This window comes from Bubalus bubalis, chromosome 9 (genome assembly GCF_019923935.1).
Source record: "Bubalus bubalis isolate 160015118507 breed Murrah chromosome 9, NDDB_SH_1, whole genome shotgun sequence".
In the NCBI taxonomy this organism is placed as follows: Eukaryota; Metazoa; Chordata; class Mammalia; order Artiodactyla; family Bovidae; genus Bubalus; species Bubalus bubalis.
Window position 1 is genome coordinate 89,170,532 of NC_059165.1, and position 27,039 is coordinate 89,197,570.

The 27,039-nt window shown below is 48.5% G+C and overlaps 1 protein-coding gene across 3 annotated transcripts; it reads left to right on the forward strand.

Annotated features, from left to right (window-relative positions):
- Positions 1–298: 298 nt before the first annotated feature.
- Positions 299–26,736, forward strand: LOC102399168 (solute carrier family 22 member 5). Of its 3 annotated transcripts, none has more exons than XM_006046050.4 (10): positions 299–1,001; positions 7,765–7,868; positions 15,249–15,403; positions 16,622–16,793; positions 17,935–18,061; positions 19,801–19,901; positions 21,751–21,965; positions 23,472–23,654; positions 24,795–24,930; positions 25,285–26,736. In XM_006046050.4, exons 1-10 carry the CDS (start codon positions 609–611, stop codon positions 25,370–25,372), a joined length of 1,674 nt encoding a protein of 557 aa, XP_006046112.1. In that variant the 5' UTR covers positions 299–608; the 3' UTR covers positions 25,373–26,736. The 3 variants fall into 3 exon arrangements, with proteins under 3 accessions (XP_006046112.1, XP_044803801.1, XP_025148860.1); XM_044947866.2 differs by having other exon boundaries at positions 15,362–15,403; positions 16,731–16,793; XM_025293075.3 differs by lacking the exon at positions 15,249–15,403 and having other exon boundaries at positions 16,731–16,793.
- Positions 26,737–27,039: the final 303 nt, after the last annotated feature.

The window sequence follows — 27,039 nt, forward strand, 5'->3', positions numbered from 1 at the left end:
ACCCCTTTAGGCCTCTGTAAAGGGAAGGGTTGGGGGGAAGGGACGCTGCAGTATTTTTAATACCTGAGCCTATCAGCCGGCTCGCCCACTCGGGCACTCCCCGGGCTCCGCGCTGGGCCAGCGAGCTTGGCCTCAGACGCAGGCGAGGTCACAATTCTCGCGGCCTTCCTCCGCTCAGCCAGGGCTCCTTCGGCTGTAACCTCAGGGCTTGGCCCAGAGGCCAGCGGAGACCGAGAGCGCCCGGGGGCAGCGACCAGCCGGAGCACCAGGTGCGCCGGCGGCCCGAGCCCGCCCACTGCCGTCACGCGCGGTCCAGCTCCACCCCCGTCCGCGCCGCGCCACCGGCGGGCTGGGCGGGCTTGGCGGCTCAGGCCCAGAGCCCGCCCCGGCCTCGCGCACTATGTAAGGCCAGTCGCTTCGGCCGCCGGGGCGGCAGGAGCTTGCGAACCTGTTCAGTCAGCTGGCCGTCCCCAAGACCCTTGCTCGGTCGCGTTGTGGGGATCCGCCGCGCAGGCGCGCAGGCTCGCCACGCTCCGCCCCCGCGCGCCGCCGCGTCCTCCGACCCCCGGCCGCGGGCCGCGCGCCGGGCGCCGGCAGCTGAAGGCAGCATGCAGGACTACGACGAAGTGACCGCCTTCCTAGGCGAGTGGGGGCCCTTTCAGCGCCTCATCTTCTTCCTGCTCAGCGCCAGCATCATCCCCAACGGCTTCAACGGTATGTCAGTCGTGTTTCTGGCAGGGACCCCGGAACATCGCTGCCGGGTGCCGGACACCGCGAACCTGAGCAGCGCGTGGCGCAACCACAGTGTCCCCATGCGGCTGCAGGACGGCCGCGAGGTGCCTCAGAGCTGCCGCCGCTACCGACTCGCTATGATCGTCAACTTCTCGGCGCTCGGGCTGGAGCCGGGGCGCGATGTGGACCTGGAGCAGCTGGAGCAGGAGGGCTGCCTGGATGGCTGGGAGTTCAGCCAGGACATCTACCTGTCCACCATCGTCACCGAGGTGGGTACCAGCTCCGCGCCCAGGGCCTGAGACCTAGACGTAGGCGGGACCTTCACTGTCTTTAAAGTCGCACACTCCACCCACTCGCCGCAGACTCACTACATACTGGTGATGGACATCCTCCAGCCAGGTGGCTCGGGAGCACTTTTCATGGTGACTTCCAAAGAGATCGTGGCCATCGCAGCACGGTTGTCAGTCTTGCCACCCCTCCTTGTTAGCTACCTTGGAGAGGAAGCCAAGAAGGCCCTGGCAATTCCTTGTAAATACTCTAAGATACTGAGTAGTCAAAGTCATTCCCCATAAAAAATTGTTTACTTTTTACTCATGGTCAGTTATCATTAGTCTTTTAGGATTCTGTGCATCTGAAGATCCATTTGGAGTGACTTCTTGACCTGAAATGTTTTAGGGTATTCTAAGGAAATGTCTTTAGCCAGATTTAGTTAAAGCATATAGCCTTAGTTCATCGGAAGCAGGGGGAAAACCTTTCTCATTCCCCAGCCCCTTGGATTTTCCTTTTGGGTGGCCTTTTCTATCACCGGTGACCTTGTAGTTATTAAAGCTGGATGTATGATGTGATATTTATGGATGCATGCGGTTCTGCTTTGCATCTTACTCCAGCTCTGGCACTCTGTGTAGTCTCAGCAGAACTGAGCAAGCAGGACATTAAAAAGAGCACTTCTTGAAAGACTCTCAGGTGCCCAGGTTCACTGCGTGTCAGGAACAGGGGTTTGAGGAGTAGGGAAGGCTTCTTGGAGAAGGAGGCTTGTCGATGAGTCTGGGGTGTATAGCTCAACAGAGACAAAGTCTGGAACAGTATGACACAACCTGGCATAAGGTCAGGATTCACAGGGAAGAGGCCGAAGGGAATGGCCCATAGTTCCTGGTATGGCATCAAACCCTACTGGAGCCTCAAGGAGGCTTACATGGGTTCTGGAGACTGTGTGTGTATGTTGCTTCTGGGGATTGTCACCCTTCAAGGTAGTCTGAGTGCTGCCGCAACAAACTTGTGTATGTGTGTTGTTTTTTGTATATTTGGACATTTGATGTCCCCAGCATCTGTGCCTCCTTACTCCACATGTGTGTAGTAGGAGTGTGAGAAGAGCCCCACTGGGATCTCAGCAAGTGACAGCATTCCGGTGTCCTCAGGCACTGCTGCTTGAGAGAAGAGGCACTGGTTGGAGGTAGTTGACTGTGATCTGTGGCCAAAGCGTGCACGGAGTATTAAAACTTACAGTCATCGCAAATCCTCTATCCCAGCCTCCCGAGCGAGTCTGTCACCCTCCTGGAATCCAGTGAGCATTGTGAAAGTAGAGGCTGTCCCTCAGATTGCAGGCAAAGACCACGGAGGGGAAGCCATACTCCATGACTTAGAAGTCCCTGCAAATTCTGCATCTGGCTGCCTGCGGAAGGAGAAGGCAGTGAAGTCAGGAGCAGCTCGTGGCATTTCTTAAGACTTTGCCCTAACCCCTGTGTTTCTGACTTACTCTAATCATTTGCTCTTTCTTTGCTGTCCCCATCCTGCCTTTGGATGAGAGCAGTGATGGCGTTGATGAGCTCCCAAAGGCAGACTGTTCCAGAAGGGTCCTTGAGCTATGTTGCTACCAATATCAGCCTTTCCTTTTGTATATTTAGGCTGTTTCTTTAGCTGTCTAAACAGTTTCGTAAGAGCTCTGTGCCCTTTCACCTACTTCCAGGTTGTCAGTCTTTGCAGGGAGGCAAGATTAATACATTACTTAGCTCTTTGTTTGAGGATGCTGGTATGCCAGACTTTTAGGTTCAAGGCTGCTCATTCTCTTCTGGTGAACAGTCACTGTTGGAAGCTGTTACATTAACATTCTGATGGCTCCATTTTTCTAAGGCCCGTTTTCTTTCAATCGGACCTGCCCGGCTGACCACTGCAGCTAGTCCTGTGCCTGTTAAATGACTTCAAGCCTGCCCTCTGCCCCAAATCATGCCTAGAGGTATTTGTAAGTACATTGGTACAGAATTCCTATTCGTGGTTTTCAGCAGAAGATGAAAACCCCTGGTTTCCTGTTGGATTTTTTTTTCTTTGTGGAGTTGAGTGCACACAGAGTACTAAACTTTGTGGTGTACTTATATCTTGCAAGTCCTGACATTGATGCTGGATGCAGATTGAGTACTCAGGAGCATTTTTGTTGAATGGATTAATGAATATTTTGAAATCTTCTCCACCGTGGGAGAACTGAAGAAGAAAAGGACAGGTTTAACTCATAGAAGAGGAACTCAGGGATGGTCAAAAAGCATTAAGTGGAATATTTCAAAGTAAATGTAACCCCCCACTCCAGAGACTGGGGCTTGTGCCCGTGTGGATCTGCAACAAGGTTTTGGGATTGGCAGAAAGAAGGGGACACTGTTTATGAGGTGAAAGAGGTTGTTCTCCCATGTTTCTGGAATAGGTGGTTCATGAGCTTCTAGGCTGAACCCTTCTGTAGCCCTTCCGTCACCCCAGGGATGCGAGGGCATCAGCCACTCCACTATGCAGTGGCACTCCAGTCCCTGAGTGTTCCTTGGCCCAGTGCTGCCTCCTTCTCTGGGAACATGGGTGATTTTCAGGCTGCCTGGGTCACCTGCTTTTTGGTGTTGCCATAGCACAGCCTGTGGCTGTAGAGTTTTCCTTTGGAAATGTCTAGCTACTCCGGCACTCATGAGTTAGGGTCTCTTCAGCCAAAAATCCAGCAGTTCTCTGTGTCCCCTTTTCCTCTGCTTCCCAGAAGCCCCCTGCCCCGGCCCTTGGCAACACTCTTACTCACTCCCTGTTGTCCTGGAAAGCCTCTTTTTCTCGACCAGCTTTTCCATCAGCCTTATCTCGTAAGTGCATAGTCTTAGAAAATAGGAGAGCACCCACTGTTATCTCCACATCCACCCAAAGAAAAAGCTGCATCAACTGGGGAGGCAGGCCCCAGGCTGACTATAGGGGTGGGGAGACCAAAGAGCCCTGGAGCCAGGGCCTCACTGCTCTGCCTTTCTGACTCCCCTCACTCTAGGGAAGTACGGACCCTTTTCCCTGCCCCTGCAGCTCATGGCAAATCCCCGAGGGCCCCTGTGTACATACAGTCACAGCAGACCCATCTGACCATGAGCAGTCAGATTGAGACTCTAGCTAGCTGGGAACCAACACCCTGGGTCAAAGTTCTGACAGTGGACCCAGAGAAGGGATGAGGGAGAAAGGAAAATAATCTGTTCTTGAGAAAGAAGTTCAGGGTTCATCTGGGCTTTGGGTAGCCAAGCCCAAGGACGAAACCCAGGGGATAGTGTGGTTTGGAAGGTTAACAGTCCTTTATCCATCGAGTCACTCACTCACCTAGGTATCAAACAGGTACTGAGTCTCTCCACTGCAGGGCTCTGACAGGCTTTTAGAGGATGTGGTCGCAAATTCTTCTCCTTGCCCTGGCAGCCTTGGGTCAAGGATTCACCATTAACTGCAACAGGAGGCAGGATGAAACGTGTGTAGGACTGCATGGCCTTCAGTAACAGGTAGTGCTTACCAGTGTGTTTGACCACTGATCTGGTCAGGCTGGGTACATCTTAGGAAAGAGCTTCTGCCCTGTGGGCACAGGCTCTCTCACTTTTTTCTCCCAGTCAAGTCACAGGTAAGAACATTTAGTCCCAGGGAACTACATCATCTCTGTACTTCCCATAACTGAGAAGTAGCACCAACTACATGCTGCGTTCAAGAGACACAGTTCTCTTTCTTTTTAAAAATTTAAACAGCTTTATTGAGGTATAAATTACATAAAACAAACTGTGCCTCACTAAAGTATGTAATTTAAAAAGCTTTATATATATAAGCTATCTCCAAGAAGCCATCACTTCTAGAAAGGCACATTTCTAACCAGGAAGGGTAGCAAGCCTAGGCCGCTTGCCAGGGTTACTCTCAGATTTTTTTCTTCTCAGTTTGCTCCTGCTTTTATAGCTCACCCAGCTGAGGGGTAATGATGCTAGACTCATGACATAAATCTTAAACCTACACGTTTAGTTCTAAGGTTAATACCTATATCATCAGCCAGCACAGTTCATCCTTCATTCCAGGTGGCGTCTTCAGTGAGCTGATCTGTAGCCGCCTTAGTCACGGCTGCCAAGCCAGGAACTCAGTATAGAAATACTAGATTCCTTTTGCTGTAAAGACAGCAAACCTTGGGTCATAACCTGGACTCTATGGGCTTCTCATCCCACCCCTCCTTAGGGGGGTCAGGCCAAGTCCTAGAGCCCGCTGCAGTCCATCTGGTGGTTGCCAGGTGGGTGGGTTGGGTTGGCTGGGTGGAACCCAGTCCGTGCTTGCCCTTCTGTTCATTTTTTGAAACCTAGTACCTTTCCTGACCCTATATACAGGCCCCTTGTGGCCAGTAGGAAGGAACTGCTAACCCATGCTTGCTTTTGGAGGGCCCAGAGCCAGGCCATGAGGATTGTTAAGACATGTCGATAGTAGATGGAGAGCCCAGTTACTTCAGGTAGTTACACGCTTGCCCAGAGTAAGGACAGTGAACCAAGTGGAGGGGGTGAGGCTGCTGGAGCCGGAGAGACGCCCTGGGGATCCACTTGATGAGCACTACAGTCACCTTATCTCCTGCAGAGCATTGTTTGACCTGGTTTCAGGTAACATCTGGCCTCGCCAGTCGAGAAGTCCCCAGAAGCCTATACTGGGAGACCTGACATGAGGTAGGGGGTTAGAGGTTCCACTCCAGAACTCACTGAAAAAGTCCCTCTGGACTTCTAGTCTGGCTCAGCTGTATCAGACCCCAGCTCTCATGAGAGACCTATTGAGAAGGAACTAATGACTCTATTCAGTCTTTTTTAAAATCTCTGTCACTACAAAAGTAGTGCCTGCTATCTGGGAATAGATCCCATCATATTCAGTTGTGACCATAACCATAATCTGGCCCTGAAGCTCTAACACCCAGAGGCTGGCACTCCCTCACCGAGTCCCTCAGCTCTAACTCCCTGCCACTCCTATCCTGACTTCAGCAGCCGTGTCTGGATGGCAGCTGCCCTAGGAGCACATACCCTCCTAGAAGGAAGATGGTATCTGGGTGCTGGCACCACTGAGACTGCAGAGATGAGAAGGCTGCCATTGCCTGAACATTTGGGCCTTAGTGCTCCTTGCTTGTCCCCTGATAGTCTGGGCTTCCTCTAGACTCAAGAGTTGGTGACCCCCAACTCTTCCCTGGAGTGGGGATCACCACCCATTCTCAGTCCATCCAAGGCATAGGCTTGCTCCAGAGTGGAGAGCCAGCTTGCGGCTGAGTGAGCCTTATCATCTTCTGCAGGGGTTCTTAATCCATCCTGCTGCTACTGCTAAGTCGCTTCAGTCATGTCCGACTCTGTGCAACCCCATAGACAGCAGCCCACCAGGCTTTGCCATCCCTGGGATTCTCCAGGCAAGAACACTGGAGTGGGTTGCCATTTCCTTCTTCAGTGCATGAAAGTGAGAAGTGAAAGTGAAGTTGCTCAGTCGTGTCCGACTCTTAGCGATCCCATGGACTGCAGCCTACCAGACTCCTCCGTCCATGGGATTTTCCAGGCAAGAGTACTGGAGTGGGGTGCCATCGCCTTCTCCAATCCATCCTGAGGGCTGCCCTTCTACCCATTCTGAGGTGCCTGGAGGCTTTCTGCATGCACTGCCCAGCAGGGCTGAGAAGCAGACTTGTTTTTCCCTCTGACCTTGACCTGGAAGAGATGCTTTCTTCCTGGAAGCCGTGCACTCCCCCAGGAGCCAACAGGATCCATGGAGGGCAGGCATGCAGCCTGTCACCGGGCAAGCAAGGGGCTGAATTCCCTGGAAGGTGGCCTTCTTGGTTATTACAGAGCACCATCTCTCTTGTTTTGGGAAACATTTTTCTGGGAACCAGCAAGCTTCCTATTTTGGTTTCTCATCCTTCTCTTGGCCCTTGTTAGGCTGGAGCAATCTCATGTGTGAGTGTTCAGTGCTTCCCTGTGCCCGCAGATCTCTTCCCATGCCAACTGTGGGTGAAACTCTACACCAGGTTCCGGGAACCAAGCACTGCAACCTGTTCCCGCCCCCCAGTCACTGTTTCATAAATGGGGAGATTAAGGCACGATGGGGTTGGGTAGCTAGTTAACAGAGTAGGAGCTACAACCCAGCTTCTTGGCTCCCAGCTCAGTGCTCTTGGCTGTAATCGGGCCTTATGTTGGCACAGCATCAGGGATACCAGCTCTAAATGTCAGCAGGAGCCAGGAGTCATTGGCCCAGAGTCAGGACCTGAGCAGAGCTGAAGGAACAGATCCAGAAGGTGCATACTAGGCCTTCTGACTGCATCTCCTTGCTGGATGCCCTGACCCTTGGAGCTGCAGAGCCCTGCTCCGGAACCACTCATATGCCATCCGTGCCAATGGCCTGGACCCCACTGAGAGGTTGCCTGCTCTACTCACAGTCCCAGCCTCAGCCCAGATCCTTAGAAGTGACCATGTGAAGCCTCGCCTTTCCTCCTTGGTTGGCACGTGGGCAGAGTACCTGGTCCCTGCCTGTCTCCCCTCCTGAAACTGATAACAAAACAATGAGGCTGAAAGCCGTGAAAAACAAGATGGCCAGTCTTCCCATTGAGGGGAAACCTGTGCCATGCCTTGCTGCCCAATGGGCCATCACCTGCCTTAGTGAGCTCACACACCCTTGCGGTCATGTAAACAAAGCATGCAGGGATATGGGATGTTCTGATTTCATTTTCCAAGAAGCTGAACATTTACACACTTTAAAAAAGAAGTAATACATCCCTCTCTCCTCTTTCAGTGGAACCTGGTGTGTGAGGATGACTGGAAGGCCCCGCTCACGATCTCCTTGTTTTTCGTGGGTGTGCTGATGGGCTCCTTCATTTCGGGGCAGCTCTCAGACAGGTAAGGTGGGTATCTGTCTCCTGCAGCTGCTGGGGCCCCCAGCACAGAGCCAGGTAGTATCCTCTCAGCCTGGGCTGTGTGTTTGAAAAGAGGGAAGGCACATCAATACTATAGACTCCATTCCAAGTAAGGAGAGTCAGCAGCCTCCTCTCACTGATGTTTGTTGAGCAAAACAACCTCAGCTGAGTGTATCCATGATCCAGTTGACCAGGAAATATGCCTTGATTCACTTCTGTGGCTCCTGGCTGGCCTTCCCTAGGTAAGCATAACCCTTTGGTGTCTTCACACATTAGGAGAGGGAGACACCACACACAAGCACATGAGCTGTATTGTAGATCTTCAGTTCAGTTCAGTCACTCAGTTGTGTCCGACTCTTTGCGACCCCATGAACCGCAGCACACCAGGCCTCCCTGTCCATCACCAACTCCTGGAGTCCACCCAAACCTATGTCCATCGAGTCAGTGATGCCACCCAACCATCTCATCCTCTGTCGTCCCCTTCTCTTCCTGCCCTCAATCTTTCCCAGCATCAGGGTCTTTTCAAATGAGTCAGCTCTTCATATCAGGTGGCCAAAGGATGGGAGTTTCAGCTTCAACATCAGTCCTTCCAATGAACACCCAAGACTGATCTCCTTTAGGATGGACTGGTTGGATCTCCTTGCAGTCCAAGGGACTCTCAAGAGTCTTCTCCAACACCACAGTTCAAAAGCATCAGTTCTTCAGCACTCAGCTTTCTTTATAGTCCAGCTCTCACATCCACACATGACCACAGGAAAACCATAGCCTTGGCTAGACTTAGGGCGTTCCATAGATAGTTGCCTCTGTGTTCCCAAAAACCATCACTCTTTCCTCAAGGTAAGAGGAGGTCTCACTAGCCAATGGCAGTGTGATGGGCAGAACTCTTATGTCCACAGGGCTGATTCCCTTTAGCTAACAGGCTTGTGGTTATCGCACTTCACAGCAATCAGGAAGTGTGCTATTTCAACCCATAAGCAGGTGATTTGTATAATTCCAGGGCTCTTGACTCAAGGTCTGGGGCTTAGGGAGTTCATCTCCGCTGGAGATTACCTACAAAATTTTAGAGGTTGTATGCAAGCATTTTTCTGGAGAAAGTTCCAGAGTTGCCACAATATTCACAGAAGGGTTTATGATATTGTGTCTTTCTATCTCAGGACTTCAGGGTCTGTGAGAGAAGCCTGTGGCAAGGAGAATAGCCTTCAGCAAGCTCCTTGGCCACACCGGATCACCCAGTAGAGAGGAGCATCCTCCCAGCAGGGGGAGTCTCTCATAGAGAGGTTCAAGCTGAGGATGTCGTCCTGCTTTGAGCACACAGCCATTGTACCCTGTAGCTTTCATGCAGAGGGATGTTTGGGCATATTGCATCTATGGATTAATATCTTTACCTGAGGAGTCTTTCCTCATAAGAATTATGTGCGTTTTTCACTAGATTTGTCTTTTCCAGTGTGTCATCTAGTGATTTTTGAAAGGGACAAATTCCCACAGCCACCTGTAAGTATTAAAGAGTTCAGTAGGCTGTGACCACTGACTGTTGATTCTAGATGAGCCTGAGAAGCTTGCTCCTTTAGGGGAAAGGCCTTTGCTTCCCCAGACTCTTAACCTAGCAGCAAGTATCAGTTAGTTACTTACATTTATTTAATAAGCATAGAGGATCTGAGAATTCCTTGGTAGTCCAGTGGTTAGGACTCTGTGCTTTCATTCCCAAGCTCACAGGTTCAGTTCCTACTGAGGGCAGGGAACTAATATATCTCAACATTTACATACTTAAATACATATTTTAATGAAACTTTTTTTCCTGTTTATCCTTTATAAATACACTTAGAGCACAGCAGTATTTACTGAAGGTGAATATACACTTACTCTGTGACTCAGCTACCCCACCCAAGAGAACTCTTAACCTACAGCAAGTGTCAGTTACTTACATTTACTTAATAAACACAGAGCATCTGAGAATTCCCCAGTGGTTAGGACTCTGCACTTTCATTGCCAAGGTCACAGGTTCAGTTCCTAGTTGGGGCAGGGAACTAAGATCCCATAAGCTGCACAGCACAGTCAAAGTAAATGAATAAATAGATAAATGCATACATATATGCGGAGCTTCTAATATGTGCCATTCACTCTTACAAGTGCTGTACAAATAAACAACAAATAATTTGATCTTTGTAACCCTATGATACAGGAAGTATTATTCTTCTCATTTTACAGATGGGAAAAATGAAGCCCAGAGGGATTAAATGACTTGCCCAGAGTCACACAGCTGGCAAGTGGCAGAGGTAGGATTAGGGCCCAAAAAGTCCTGATCCTGTTTCCTGTGAACTACCGTTCCAGGTGCCCACTCTTCTAGAAATTGCCTTCTAGCAAGGCAGAATGTATTAAACAACGAATTGAAGGAAGTACTTATTACCCTTTGTGATGGTAGGTGATACAGAGAAGTACAAGGTACTCAGAGAGGGTATGACAGAGGAGGCCTGAGGTGATGAACCATGTGCTAGGGGTTGAAAAATGAGTAGGCATTAGCCAGCTAAAGGGCTGGAGAGAGGAAAGAGTGTTCTGTGCAGGAAAGCTGAGAGTGCTTAAGCCTAGACTCAAGAAAAGGCATGGCACACCGTAGGAGCTTGAAGACAGTGCTCTGGGGTGGTGTGGAGAGTGAAATAGAGACACCACAGTGAGGCAGGCTGAGTCCCAAGCAGAAGAGCAGCCGGGCATAGCAGGTCACAGGAGTCTGGGCTTTCAGCACATAGCAGGGTGGAGCTTTTGAGAGTGTGACATCATCAGCTTTGCATTTTTTAAAAAGTTGTTTGATAACTTGGTGGAGAAAGGATTGAAAGGAAGCAAGAGGGATGGCGGAAAGACCAAGCGAGAGGTTATCACAATAATTTATACAGGAAATGAAGGTGACTTGGACTAGGCTGAAGGCGGTAGACATGGAGAGGAGTGGAAGGAGGTAGAACCGACAGGGCTTAGCTCTGTGCGCACAGGAAGTGAGGGGAGGGAGACTCCTGGCCTGCACAATTGTGCAGGTGATAATGCCCTTCCCGAAGACAAAGCCCTGTGGAAGAGGACAAAGTTTGTAGGAGAAGATACTGAGTTCCATTTGAACATACTTAATTCAGGGTGACTATGAGACTTCGGGTCTCATAGGAGTAATTGAGTATGGAGTTGGATGTATGGATAGGGTGCTCCATGAGAGGTTTGGGCTAGAGAAACACATTTGGGAATTGTCAGTTCACAGAACCCTCATCAAAGCCCGGAAAGTGGATGGGAACAGTGTAGAGTGAGAGGAGGGCATGCCGTGGACTGAGCTTAGAGGGCCTCCTGGAGCTGAAGTGGGAGTTCCTCCTCACAGGGTGGGGTGGCAGCTGAGACTCAGAGTAATTACCTTGATGTGAAAAACTAGGAGGAAGTACCCCAGTTTCAGAGTTGAAACCCAGTGCATTTCTCTGGTCAGCTGTGTCATAGAATAGATAGATCATTGTGGGTTAGCTTCAGAGCCTGATGACCATGTAACACCATGATGATCTGAGGAAAGTGTTCAAGTTTCAAAAGGTCTGCTCCCAAGGAAACAATAGAAACAAAGTTAGTGACTGTGTTGAAGACCACCTTATTCTTCAGAAGGGCTAGTACAGTGCTTCTCAAACCTTTAAATAACTTTTTTTTGCTAGCAGATGTCTTCTTTTAAGTACGATCCTTTAAGTCCAGTATATGAAATAGCCAAAAATGTGGCTGTTCTGGCTGCGGCACCTGCCTTCAGCTCCTTGTACCACCCAAGCTTGTCTGCACCCCCTTGGGCGGCCCCAGAGCTCTGCGGGGTGGACAGTTTTCTCCTAAGTGAGCCAGGTCAAAAACCTAAGCCTAACAGATTGCCTTAGAGCAGTGCATTCATGCCCTCCAGTGTTGTCTGTGATATCAACAGTAACTTTTTATATAGGACTCCTTTCAGGAATATGAATAGGCCTAAAAGTCAAGAGCAATAACATAATCCTGGGTTGCCAAAGCATTTTATCTGATGTCACTGAGTTACCTTTGGGTGCAGAATTATAAGGGAGGCGCAACCCTAGGGAAGAAGTAGCTGATCTTTTTTATTTTTGTGGACATGTGTGTGTTTAAGCTTGTGTTGACAGATTTTAAAAGTGAGCCTTTCTTGCAAATCAAAACTACAGTGAAAAGTATCACCTCATACCAGTCAGAAGGCCATCATTAAAAAGTCTACAAATAACAAATGCTGGGAAAGGAAAAAAAAAAAATGCTGGAGGGGGTGTGGAGAAAAGGGAACCCTCCTACGTTGTTGGCAGGAATGTAAGTTGATGCAGACACTGTGGAGAACAGTGTGGAGGTTTCTCAGAAAGCTAAAAATAGAACTACCACATGACCAACAATCCCACTCCTGGACAAAACCGTAATTCAAAAAGGTACGTACACCCCTGTATTCATAGTAGCACTGTTCACGATAGCAGAGACATGGAAACAACCTAAATGTTCATCAACAGGCGAATGAATAAAGACGATGTGGTGCATCTGTACAATGGAATTCTACTCAGCCATAAAAAAAGAACGAAACAATGCCATTTGCAGCATCATGGATGAAACTAGATATTATCATATTAAATGACAAGTCAGAAAAGGAAAGACAAATACCATACAATATCACTTATATGTGGAATCTAAAATATGACACAAATGAACCTGTCTACAAAACAGTAACAGACTCACAGACATAGAGAACAAAGTTGTGGTCGCCAGGGCAGAGGGAGGTGGGGAGAGATGGACTGGGAGTTTGGGGTTGGTAGATGCAAACTATTATGTTTCGAATGGATAAACAACAATATCCTATTGAATACTATATAGCACAAGAAACTATATCCAATCTCCTGGGATAAACCGTAATGGAAAAGAAGAGGAAAAAAGAATGACTGTATGTGTATAATTGAGTCACTTTGCTGTACAGCAGAAATTAGCCCAACATTGTAAACTGGCTATACTTCAATTTAGAAAAATAAAGAAAAAAAAAATGTTAGTGGCTGTCAGAGAATATAGCTGATTTTTATTTTCTTCTCTGTGCTTTTCTGTATTTTACAAATGTGCTGTGTACACATAAATATAATATCAAAGAATAAAAATAGACAAATGTTTCTTTTAAAAAGTGACTGTTTTGAGCCCCAAACCCAGATTGCCAAGGATTGTTGCAGTGGAAGGGCTCCCTGAGTTGTCCTCTTCACTACTCTCCAGGGAGCCCTTGGGAGGGGAGAGCAGGGTAGGGAGGCCCCACCCCTTGGTTGGTGTGCAGGGCGCTATTGTTCAGAACAATGCAGAGGAGTCTCCTTTAGGCCAGGGTTGCTCGGCACTGTTGACATTTTGCCCCAGAGACTGCTTTGTTGTGGGAGACTATCGTGGGTATTTTCAGATGTTCAAAACATCTCTGGCCTCTATTTACTAGATGCCAGTATCATCAAAAACAACAAACCCCTGTTGTAATGGGGAGAAGCACCAAACTCGACCGTGGCTGAAGGCCTTGTGCACTGGCCCCCTGGCACCCTCTGCAGTCTGACCAGCTGCCCCTCGTGTGCATTCATCTTGCCCCTCCAACCACAGTTGTACGTGCTCTTCTCATAGTCACAGCAAAACATTCCCGGACCCCCATCCCCATGCCACGGCCTTCCTTGACCACACAGGTGACCTCCTCAGGGTGTCTGGTTTACATTATTACACTGGTTCCTTGTGCCTTGCCTTCACATTGCCTATCAGAAATAAATAAAAGATGTTATCATAGGATTAATGTTGACCTCCCCCACTGTACTGTGAATATCATCAAAAGCTTGGTCACTCTCCCCTACCCTCTCTTGTCAACAACTATTTTACGTTTGGGTCTGATCTTGGTGCCCCATCTTCAGGGAGACCTCCCCTGAATGCCCAAGTCCCCAGCCTTTACCTGCAGTCAGGATAGGTTCCTTCGTTGGGTCCCTTGTGGGTCAGGATGCTGATCCTTCAGCACTCTTGTTTCACTGTGTGATCATACATTGAGCAGAGTGATTAAAATATGACTACTGTCTGTCTCTGCTACACACTATAAGCTCCTTGAGGGCAGAATCCATGTCTTTTTTTCTTATTCAAATACATTTATAGTGACTAGTATATAATAGATGTTCAAATAAATATTCATTGAATGAAAATGGGTGTCTGCTAGCCCTGGCCAGACTCAAGCTGAATCTGCTAGGTTGAATGAAGTAGGTTGACTTGTTCCTACATGTTGTAGCACTGTCTTTGAAACCAAACAAATCCAAAAAACACAACATTTAAAAAAATTTTTAATTGAACATAGATATAGAAAACCACACAGAACAAATGAGGTTTAATGAATTATTCCAGGGAAATAACCATATAAATATCAAGTCAAGAAATAGAACTTTGCTGGCCACCAGGAAGCCCAACTCATCTGTCCCATCCCAAGGACAATAGCCTCCCTCACCTATCAGTAAACACTAGCCTGACTTACAATAATCACTTCCCTGTGGGTTTTTGGTAGTTTTATCATCCAAATGTGCATCCTTAAACACAAGTTTAGTCTTACTCACTTAAAAATTTTTATATGTCTGTTAGTCTGCTTTAACCTAGGAGTTCTCCATCCTTTTCTTTGCCTGGGCTATTCTACTTGTAGAATTTCCCAGTCTGAATTTTGCTGAGGGTATACTTACAGTGCAGTTGAACATATTGCTTTTTCCTCTGCATTTCTTGCAAATTGCAGCTAGATCCAGAGACTTCATCAGATTCAGCCCCTTTGGCAAGACTGTAAGAGTTATACAGTGTTCAAGTGTCTCTTTTTATGATGTTAGCAGTCATTGAAACATGATGCCCATATCTGTTCATTCACTGGGAGTCATAAAAGGATGATGTTCTAATTGTATCACTTTAGTTTCATTTAATAGTTGGAATACTTTTATGAAATGATACTTTCCCTCATCTGTTACTGGTTACTGTTCATACAGTTTACATAGAAAAGTCAGGACAAATGTCTTCCCATGGGCAGTTTTCATCTATAATGAATTCTTTCTCCCTTATCCTCCAAAGTAAACCAACTCTTTAAAAATATTAATTATGAATGTATGAACTTAAGTATAATGAGTGTGTTTCAGTCCCTTGTGATCATTGTGTTAACTCTGGCACTACCTCTTGGGCAACGCTGGTGCCCAGGCTGTGCATTAGTAACAGCCTAGGGACCGACAGACCAGGACGGCCCCCGCACCAGGTGCCCTGGCAGCACTGTCTGCAGCCCCTCCCTGAGTGACCCAGGGGAAAGCCCCACCTTGGGGGGGCCCGTTCATGCTGCCTTATCCCAGCTGGTTCTCTGTCACTCTCCTTTCCTTCCCAGGTTTGGTCGGAAGAACGTGCTGTTTGTGACGATGGGCATGCAGACAGGCTTCAGCTTCCTGCAGATCTTCTCGAAGAACTTTGAGATGTTTACCGTGCTGTTTTTCCTTGTAGGCATGGGCCAGATCTCCAACTATGTGGCAGCATTTGTCCTGGGTATGGCCATCAGTTTGGAGTTGAGTACTTGATCCTGTTTCACCATCATCCCACCACCCACTTTCTGGGGACAGCTGTGATGTCCCTTTGGGGAGGTGGTCTCTGGCAGTGCCAACCAGGGATCCTTGGTGGACCTAATTAGTAGGCATGGAAGCTGAGTCCGCCAAGTGCCCACCCAGCCTCGCGTCCCCAGCAGCACGATAGCCTAACTGCTGATTTCCAGTTCTTCTCTGGCCCCCGACCTGTGGCACGTTGGTCTCATTAGTACTTGATGAGTACAAAATTCTAGCCATTTTGCTAGAATTCACCTAAACATCTTCTGTTAAAAATAGGGCCTGCCATTTCCCAGGGCTGGGGTAGCTAAGGAAAGAGGAAGGCATGACATGAGAAGCAAGGGCCATGATTGGCAGGCTCACCAGGGAAGAAAACTGCCTCTTCTGAAACACACAGTGGCTAGTGAAATTGACTGGCAAGAATGAACTGAGGGACTTCTTGGCGGTCCAGTGGTTAAGACTTTGCCTTCCAATGCAGGGGGTCAGAGTTCAATTCCTGGTTGTGAAGCTAAGATGTCACATGCCTATGGGCAAAAAAAAAAACAAAAACCCAAAACATAAAACAGAAGCAGTGTTGTAAAAAATTCAATAAAGACTTTAAAAACGGTCCAGATTTGTTTAAACATCTTTTTAAAAAAGAATGAATTGATAGGGGTGGGCTTTAGTCACGAGACCTTCAGGGTTTTAATTCATAATCCACAGTGCAGGGCTTTGGTCTGCTCTCACTGAGAAGCTGCCAGTTTCACTGTTTGGAGGACTCTAACTCTAGCTTTTGGGTCATTAGGTTCCTTGGGTTGATCGTTGAAAGGATTGTTTGTTTCTCTTCACATTTAATAGAAAATTTTTTCTTAAAAGTGCAATAGTCAGCACATGTGGCTATAATAGCAACTTTTCCTTTAATGAACCCTTTCTCAGTGAAGATTTAAATCTGAGGCCCCACATGGCATCTTTAGCATAGGGTTTCAGAAAGTGATGACAATGTCAGGAGAGAACCCTGAGGTACCCGCAGCAGGTGGTCAGAATCCTGTCCCTCCCAAAGGCTTGGAAACTTCGAGATAATTCTTCCTGATCCCTTATCTGTATGTTGAAAATTACACAAAAGTAGATGAATAAGGAAATGACCAGAATTAAAATACTAACCCGACTCCTCCCTTGTTTTGAACAGGAACAGAAATTCTTGGCAAGTCAGTTCGTATTATATTCTCTACGTTAGGCGTGTGCATATTTTATGCGTTTGGCTACATGCTGCTGCCACTGTTTGCTTACTTCATCAGAGACTGGCGGATGCTGCTGCTGGCGCTGACGGTGCCGGGGGTGCTGTGTGCAGCGCTGTGGTGGTGAGTGTCCCCTGTGCCTGGTGGTACCCACCAGCAGGGTGTCTTCTGTCTGGCTTTCACTAGGGGGCAGCAGCAACCCACACATCCTAAGTTCTTTCAGAATGTTTTTCCATCCACAGAAAAGCCAAAAACAAAACAACTTCAGGAAATCAACAGACTTGTTCTCAGCCCTGTGCTGGGTTGATCGGAGTGTAGACAGAGGAAAAAGCAGTAACTGCTAGATGATAGTCTAGCATGACCTCCAGGAAGCTGTCAGACCGCAGGACAAGACAGCTTAGGCCCCAGCTCTGGTTGCGTGTTGCTACAGCCTCGTGCCACAGGACTGAGAGAAGAGGGAGCACATTGTGAGTGAGAGTCCTCCAGGTAGCAGGATGGAGGAAGACAGGCTCCATCTTAGCCTCCAAAATAGAGCTGGACAAGCAGAGAGGAGGCTATTCCATACTAAGAGAGAGAATGCAGCTGAGGCGGGAATCCCACTTTGCAGGTAGGGATGGCGAGGTCCCTGGCCCACGTGGATGTGAGAACATTGCAGAGCATAGTGAGAGAAGAGACAGGGCACAGAAGACGCAGATGAGTCCTGGTTATGACCCAAGGGCAGAGGCCAGCTGGTGAGGTAGAAAATAAGGTCCACCAAGTCTCAGAACGCCCAAGTGCCTTATAGACAGTCAAGTGGAAAAATCAAGGAGGGAGGGATGACAATAAACTAGAGGCTGTCAGAGGCCAGTGCAAAAGCTTCTGTGGATGCCAGGAACAAGTAGGGGAGTACAGCAAGGTGATGTGTTCCCCAGCCCCTGCCCCAGCTCAGCCCATGACAGAAGCCAGGCTGCAGGAATCCATGTTACGCCTCTCTACTTAGTGTCCAGCAGGTGGCACCACCACTCCTCAGAAATGGGAGGTGGCCAGCCAGGGAGGAATGCCACCCATCAGGGTGTGTCGGCGCCTGTAAATTCTGTGTACTCCAGTGTAATCAGAGGCTCACACTTACTGGCTGTAGCACAGTGCATCTCTTAGCTTCTGGCTTGGAAGTATCAAACATTCCTCAAACCTCGCTCTGGTTCTGAAACCCATTTCCCACCTCCATGTGTGCTCCACCTGGTCTGAGGGACAGAAGGCTCAGTGAGATTGCTTCTTGTACTTCCAGGTTCATCCCTGAGTCCCCCCGATGGCTCATCTCTCAGGGACGATTTCAGGAGGCAGAGGTGATCATCCGTAGGGCTGCCAAAACCAATGGGATCATTGCACCTTCAACCATCTTTGACTCCAGTGAGGTGAGCACTGTGCAGGGGCCGGTGGGAGGGTCCCGGTGACCACAGTTTTAGGGCAGCATCACACAGCCCCGAAGCCCTCCCTTTACACGGCAGCCCAGCCCTCTCCATGCCTAAGCCCCAGCTGATCCCAAGGCAGGTCCTGTTAAAATTCAGAAGTTGAGAAGGTGCCAGCTGCCTCAATTCCTTTACCTTCCCTGTGGATTTTAGATTTTCATACTTTGTATAAATCTTCTCTTTTAGGTGATCATACAGTGGAACCATTACTTTTCATAATAAAAACTCTTTATGTGTAATAGGTCTTCCATGAAGTTGGCATTCTGGGAAATCATTGTTTCATATACCTTGGGCAGTTTCTAATTAAAAAAAAAAATGCACTGCCTAAAATATGAAACAAAAATAGATTTGGAGTTAAAACTGTCCTGTCTCCTTCCGCCTACCAATGGGGAGTGGTTGAGTATCGTCTTAGAGCCAGGTCCTTTTTAACATCCACCCTCCCCCAACCTCACACCTTTCTGCAAACCCTGTTCTCCCGTGCAGTGAGTAATTTCCTGGCTCTGCCTGATTCCTGGGTCTTGCTTCTTTTTGCTGTTCTCTCTGTTTCCACCCTGTCTGTAACAAGCAGTTTTCCTCAGTCCCGTGGCTCCCAGAAGAGCTTAGACCTTGTCATTGTTGGCTCATGGGATTCTGGAGTGTGTCTCTGCTCTGACAAAGACAAGGGCCTGGCTGTGAGAAGAGCCAGCAGGAGCATATTGCTGTGTGCAAAGGCGCGTTCAAGCCAGTCTGACTTCCGATGTAGAGTTCAGGGTTGGGAAAGAGAGACCGGTTACTAGAGGTGGCAAAGAAGCTGCTGGCCACTGACAGCCCTGCCAGCCTCACAGTTAAGAAGTGGCCCATCACTAGCTCCCACTCAGGATGTCCTAGAAAGGACTCGGTCAGAGTTCAGTAAGGGGTAGATGGCAGGGAAGGCTTCTGAGTGAGGTAGCCTTGGTAGCTTTGCCGAGGTCAGTCTGGTGAACCCATGAATCCACTGGCATTTTTATAGAAATGAGACTATTTCAGGGGATCAGTTAGGTCAAAAGTTGACCTTTTGTTGAACTGCTAACTCAGGAAAAACAGACTCCAAAGCTGGGTTTGCTTAAGAAAGCAACATCAGTGTGTTTAGACGTGTGGTTTATTAATGTCCTTGGCCGTGCCAAATTTCATAGGAAGTTACACTGGGTGAAGCCAAGGTCAATTTTCCTGTTTTTCTATCTGAAATTTTTTTCCTTGGAAGTAGACCAGTGACTACATGGTAGGAGGACCAAAAAACATTAATTCTTTAAAAAATATCATATCAATAAACTACACAGCCAGTTTCTCTCTCTGACCCAGAGGGCTGGGAGCCAGGCTTGGGAAGGAATGCTCAGAGGCCTCCCTGGAATGTGGCCATTGACAGGGTTCTGGGTGGTGCTCAGAGAGAGCAATCAGCTTAGGCCTCCTCCTTGGCTGCATTGTGTTACAGGCTGGTCACTTACTTTTATTCCTCTTTCTTGTTCACAAATTTGTTATCGACAAGGCCTGGTGAAGCCTTCTACAGCCCAAGACACAGCCTCTATACCTACTTTTCTTTTCAAGCAAGAAACACGAACCACTCCCCAAGTCAGAGACACAGAAAGCCAAGATGCCAGGGTTTCGATGTTCTGGGGTCTCTAAGTCTCCAACCCTCTCTCCCTCCCATACCCTTGCCCTGTTGTCCGCAGCTACAAGACCTAAGCTCCAAGAAGCAGCAGTCCCACAGCATCCTGGATCTGGTCCGAACCCGGAACATCCGGATGATCACCGTCATGTCCATAATTCTGTGGTGCGTAAGTGAGACCTACCCGGGGCCTCCAGACACAGCTTCTGGCAGTAGCTCTCAGGCTTCACATTTGCAGACATGTCTCAGACCAGAATTGAAAGCCTGTGTCATCAGAAAGTGGCACAGATGTGCCTTGCAATTAAAGAAGTAGGCGTGTCCTGGTTCTTAACGGAATCTCAGAAGAGGAGTACGAAAACTGTTGTGGGGGCTCTTGAGGAAGATACGGGGTCTTTGGGGATCCCTCCGGGCCCTAAGGTGAAGAGTTGCACACGTTGGGGCCCTAGTTAAGTTGTTCCTGTCGACAGTGCATCAGACGGTGACGCAGGAGGACTGGTGAGGGCTTTAAGAAGTTCTAAGTGAAGACTCCACTGGTTACAGAGGCTGCTATGTACATTCCGGAAATGTGGAAGCAGGACGTCTTCCCTCTGGAATGTTTGGAGACTGTCCTGGAGGCAGAGCCATGGCCCGCAAGTCCTCTTCAAGTTCCTTCTCACATGGCATCTCCCCAAGTGTGTCAGGCAGGGATTTGTGACTATCAGAAAGAAGGAACACATCTGAGTGCCTAGAGAGTGTTTGCTCGGTGGCCAGACCCTTGGGATTACAAGTGACTACCTGAGCCTGCAGTGGGGGAGGAAGGCAGGCTCCATCTCAGAGTCCCTGTTGCTGGAGTCAACAAGCCTTGGCAGCCCGCTGGCTTGCTCCCTGGGGGGTACTGTGAGTCACCCATTTCCAAGGAATGGCCTGGGATCCCTCGGGGCAGCACACGCCCCTGAGTCGGCCTTGGACAAAGCCAGCCCTCAGCCTGCGCCACAGACTTGCCAGCCTGCAGTGAGTCACCCGTCCTGAGGTTCACCCGGGCTCTCCGCCTGCTCTGGATTTCCCAGGGCCTCCTGTATGAGCCCTCTTCCCTGATTATAGCGGCTGTGGCTTCAACCTGCAGATGAGTTAGAAAGAATCTGATTCATGTTGGTCTGGTTTGCCAAAAAGTGCTGACCGTCAACAGAGGGAATGTCTGCTGGAGACAGGCACTCAGATGGCCCACTGGGAGCTCCCTTTCCTCCTCACAAGTGCGGGGGGGTTAGGATCAACTGCTTCTGACCAGTCTCTTGGCTCATCATCCCAAAGGGTCTTCCAGGGATCTTTCTCTAAATGTTTGACCAGTGAGTGTTCCTTATTTTATGTTGTCACCAACCTTACCATATTCCACTTAATAGCTGCCTCTTTACTCATTCCTGAGCTCCTTCTGCAGTTGCTGGATCTGGGAGGTTCGGAGAGTAGGGAGGTAGGCTTTTGTGAGTGCTTCAGCTTAGGATTCCTGGGGGGCTCAGTGGTAAAGAATCTACCTGCCAGGGCAGAAGATGCAGGAGAAGAAGAAGACACAGAAGACTGGTTCAATCCCTGGATCAGGAAGTTCCCCTGGAGGAGGGCATGGTAACCCATTCTAGTATTCTTGCCTGGAGAATCCCATGGACAGAGGAGCCTGGTGGGCTACAGTCCATGGGGTCACAAAGAGTCAGACACTGCTGAGCACACACAGCTTAGGATTTGTAAAGTCAAAAGGCCTGTTGACAGGTTGTTGGGTCTTGGTTTTTTTTCCAACACAGGAAATCTGTCTGAATTATATGTCTTTGCTGGGACACTTTGGAATGCTTTGAAAGTGCTCTGACTCAAAAGGTACCCTGGTCTGGGGGAAGTTATCTTTGTTTCTAAGAAGCAGGACTCAAGGTTAAATCTGCTGCCCTCCTGGTGAGGATAGTTTTGAATTTCCTGCGGTAATGATATTTTAAAAGTCGCCCAGGAAGGGAGGCGCCTGGATGCTGCTTCTCCAGCTTTCCTCGGCACTCTGTTTCAGGCTGACCATATCAGTGGGCTACTTCGGGCTCTCCCTGGACACCCCTAACTTGCATGGGGACGTCTATTTGAACTGCTTCCTTTCGGCCGTGGTTGAAGTCCCAGCGTACGTGTTGGCCTGGCTGCTGCTGCGGCACCTGCCCCGTCGATACTCCATGGCCACCGCCCTCTTCCTAGGTGGCAGCGTTCTTCTCTTTGTGCAGCTCGTGCCCCCAGGTAGGTCCCATACGTGTCTGCGGTCTGAGATATCCACTGAGTCACTCAGTTTCTACGACTGTCTCACCCAATTAGTAAAGAGCATGAAGTGATGCCATTAGAGCTTGCCTGCATATCTGTGTTCTCGTCCAACAAATCAGGAGAAAGTATCTCCTGGGACCAGACAGTCATCATGGCCTGGCTTTGGGGGCAGGAAGGACAGCAGCCATGTGGGGCTGGCAGTTGATGGTACTCTTCTACCCAAGTTAATGTGTGCGTGTTTGTTTTTGCAGAGTGAGGGGGAGGGAAAAGAGCCATCCCTGTGTTTTTTCAACCTGGCCACGTCTTTGTCATTTATTCATTCAGTAAGCAGCTGCGCAGTGTGAACTGTGGGGGAGGCACTGTGCTTGGGGCTAACGAGCAGAAGTAAACTAGTTGGGCAGGGCCCCAGGTCTTCCTGGAGCTCACGTTCCAGTTGGGAAGACAGACAGTGAACAAGTAAATAAAATGCTTAGTATAGTAGAGACAGTGTTACCTTTTATAATGACAATGAAGGACATTGGAGAGCTGGTTTATATAGAGTGGTCATAGATAGTGTCCCTGAAGAGGGGACAGTTGAGTAGCAACAGATGAAATGATGGAGAAACCCACGAAAAAGTCTAGAAGCAGAACATTTCAGGCCAAAAAAAAATAAAGAAAGCATAAGCCAAGACCCTGAGGAGGTAATGAGCCTGGACTGTTTGGTAAGAGGTGAGGGGAGGGAAATGGGAGGGTCCGTCCACAGCACGGTTCTCACAGGCCAGCTGCAGGAGTTTATTTGTAAAACCTTCTTTGTATCCTACAGAAGGGTGTGAGGTCTTTGAAAACTCACAGAACGGTTTATGGACCCTCATGTCCATGGTGGTACCCTGAGTTGTTATGGATCGGGGGACCTCTGGGTCCCTGGGGCTGGCAACACTCTGCATAGTGTGGCTGGGAGCCCAGGGGTGTATGTGGAGGCTCACACCAGAGCTCAGGGAGACCCGCAGGGTACTCGCAGCATCTCGTCATTGGCACAGCAAGCAGGGGAGATCAGAGGGTCATTCCTGAAGGTCTACTGGTCTGTGAAGTGTTGAATAGAGTGAAAGCATGAAGTGAGTTATGATTGAACTTCCCATTTATACACAAATCCTTAGCTAATTCCACAGTGCTGGCAGCATGAGATTCCATGTCTTTAGTGACTTTGTGACTGGGGAGCAGGTTTCCTTTGGATTATTGAGGGGCTCACTCTGGTGGTCTCTAGGCTGAGGAGAAGAGTATGTCCTCACACAGCTGCCGGTCCCAGCCTCCTCTCAGTAAGCATCTTGGAGGGACATAAGTGCCTTATCCCACAATAGGAAGTTATAGAAACTTCCCTCCCCATCCCTTCCCAGAAAGAAAGGGAGAAAATATGTCTGTTTCAGGCAAAAAAAAAAAAAAACACCACTCTCAGCAGCAGTGTCCCTTGGGTTGTTGCCTCCTCCTACTGGCCTCCCTTTGCCTCTCCAGAGCTGTATTACTTGGCTACAGTCCTGGTGATGGTGGGTAAGTTTGGAATCACAGCCGCCTTTTCCATGGTCTACGTGTACACAGCCGAGCTGTATCCCACAGTGGTCAGGAACATGGGCGTGGGAGTCAGCTCCACAGCGTCCCGCCTGGGCAGCATCCTGTCTCCCTACTTCGTTTACCTTGGTAAGTCCCTCGGGGCAGAGCGCACACGGGAGGGTTGGGGTGGAAGCACTGATTGGCTGTAATGTGGGCTGGGGACTGCTCAACAGGAAAACATGTGTACACACAGCCAAGACTGGATCTGTGCCTGGAGAAGGTTCCTATAGAGGTGCACTGTGGTGGAAGCACTCCTGTGGAAAACAACCTGTACACAAGCTAGAAATTGACAAGCGCGGAAGGTTTTGTGCCTGTTTTAGCCTTCCTAGGCCTTCCGTCAGAGAACGTAATTCCCCAGTCCTAAGAAATTGCAGTGTGTTTGGGGAGCCAGTGTACTTAATTGGGGAAATCCCTTCTTGGAATTTAAAAGGAATAGGAATAGGGAGTTTAAAAGGAATAGGAAGGGAAAGATGTCCACTGAAGAGATCTGATGAACAGAGAGCCTCTGTAACTTGAAGCACTCGATGAAGCAGTTCTACACTGTGCAAAGATCTGCGTTATGGCATTTTATGTGACAGGGCCCCAGTTTTATCTTTCTCAGAATTACTTCCTCACAGCAGCTGCAGTCCCCCTGCACATTCCTAGCTGGCACATCTCTGGGGAGGGGTGGCCCCACCTGGGGAGCACTTTGTGAATATGCTGCAAAGATCTGACAAGCAGAAATACCTCCTGACCTGGCCTGAAGACAAATTGAGTGGGTTGTGACACGTCTGGAGAGGTGGAGGAGTTATTCCTGTCCCTAGATAAGTACCTCAAGTTCCTTGGAAACCCAGCATAAAGAAATAGGAATGGAGGGACTTCCCTGGTGGCCCAGTGGTTAAGACTCTGCAATTCCACTGCAGAGGGCATGGGTTCGATCCCTGGTCAGGGAACCGAGATCCGGCATGCCACAGGGTGTAGCCAAAAAGGAAAGGAAATACAAATAGAAATGGCCCAGCCCCATCTTTCCAGTCTACACCCTTCCCCTGCACCAGGGTACTGCTGGTTTGTGCCAACTCTGGGTTCTGTGACCTGCCTAGGTGCCACACTCCAATATGGCAGCTCAGACTGGGAGATGCCGAGGCTGAGAAGCCAGGTGATACCCATTAGAGTCCCAGGGACATGAAAGGAGGGGGAGAGACCACGTCTAAGCACCCCCAGCTTGGGACTCTGTCTGCTTCGTCACAGGTGCCTACGACCGCTTCCTGCCCTACATTCTCATGGGGAGTCTGACCGTCCTGACAGCCATCCTCACCTTGTTCCTCCCAGAGACCTTTGGCACTCCACTCCCAGACACCATTGACCAGATGCTAAGGGTCAAAGGGTAAGGAGGCCTCCTTCTTCACAAAGTTAATGCACCTGGCAGAGAGTTCCCCATGAACTCAGAAATGCCATGGACTAGTTTAGCCGTAAGAGGATCAGACGTGGCCAGGTGCTTACCGCCTGTTCTTTCTGGCTGGACCCAGACCACCAGGTCATCACTCACCTCTCCACAGCAACAGCAACTCTGGGATAGTACAGAGACAAGGAGAAACCTTTCAGAATCTGCTGTATGATTTTTCCCCCCTTTAGTGAGATAACCTCAGCTATGGCAGTGGCGGGGGTGGGGTTTGTTTCGAGACTGGTAGATAATCTTTCTAAGATTTGTTACTAACTTTTGTTTGACTTGTCTTTATAGAATAAAATACAGACAAACTCCAAGCCACACAAGGATGTTAAAGGATGGTGAAGAAAGCCCCACAGTCCTTAAAAGCACATCCTTCTAACACAACCTCCAGTGAGAAAGTGAAGAGGAAAGACTGTCTTGTCAGAAGTGGCTTGTGCAGACACTGGTCCTTCAGTGGCAAAGGTCTTTGCTATTGATTCTATGGATTCCGTGTCTGCCTTGCTCGTGGATGGACACCCAAACTCAGCTGCTTATGGTCCTAGACACTACCTTTCTCCAGGGACTCTGGCTACTGACAGACAACTTTGGATAAATCCTAACCATTAGGATGATGATGGACTTGGCACTTCCTAAGAAGTTAACCACTAACTGGAACCAGTAGGATTTGGAAAAAATAGGAGAGGCATTTGCTAAATTTACATTTTAATTTCAGACTGCCTAAAAAGGCCTCTGATAGACCTGAAGGTCTAAGTCCTCCCCTCCCCAACCCCCACCCCACGAAACATCTTTTCCCCATTTCCCTCTAATGGTGCCCTTTAGAGGAAGAGAAGTAATTTCACAGGAAGTTTGATTTCTCATACTTTCTCAGATACAAAGGATATTGTTGCTTCCCCAGGGCAGGAGAACACGGGTCTGGGGAAAGCTAGAAGAATTTAATATGGAGGAAACTGAGCAGATACAGAACACAGACAAGCACGTTGACTTACGAGCACTTGGACCACTCCGGGTGGCTACTGGGTAGACTTGTTTACATCTGATCAAAGCACTGGGCTTGCCTGGGCCCACAAGAGATGCGTCACTGAAGCTACTGTACTTGTTTTCCACTGCTGTGTGAGTCAGGTCTCCTAGCTACTATGGTCTCTGACGTATGGTTTGAAGGAAGTAAATCAGTGAGAGAGACAAGCAAACATGTCTCTTCTCCCAAAACTATAATGTGGATTTTGATTGATTGTGTTTTGTTCGTCGTTTGTTTGTTGTTATGTCTTTTTTCTCCTTAAGTTATTTGCCCTTCAGAATAGACTTAGGAAAGGCTGGTTCCTCAGCCTCCTGGTTTTGTCTTTTGTTTCGTGGCTTGTTCGTTTCACCCAGAATCACTCTGGCAATGTTTTCCAGTTGCCACCTCTGCAAGGCCTCACCAGCCTTACTATACTAGCACTTCTCTGAGTGCCAAAAATGATGGCATTGTGTGTGTTCCTTTTGTGATACTTAATCATGGGAAAAAATTACAAAGAAGAAAGTTAAGTTGTGCTCACAGTCTTTCAGAGTTGCTCACTTCAGTGGTTTAACCCTGGGAGATACTCTGTGTTCAATGTAAAATTGTCTTCTCTTTTCTGAATATGTTACCATGGTACTCCTAGAGCATCTGCTTCATCTGGTTTAAAAAAAAAAAAAAAGTTTTTTTGTGAAAGCTACTGAAGTGCCTTGGGAAATGAAGATGTGTTAATAAATGATTTTTTAAAATAATAATTGCCCACAAATTTTATTTTCAGTCTGGTAAGTCATACCACACCTTCACGTGACTTTTCTCTGTGTCAGCTTGGACTAATTCTAACAGAAGTTTATAATTAGTCTCTAAAGCTAAGATTTAATCCCCGTGTACTAGAGACCCTCACTCTGTTGACTACGGACTCAGCCAGAATTCTTGCACAAATGTCTTAGCTTGGGTTCCCCTGCAAGTGCAGCATAAGACCAGTGCCTCTGTGCAGTTGTGTATGTGTGTGTACTCAGTTGCTCAGTCATGTCCAGCTCTTTGAAATTCTCCGGGCA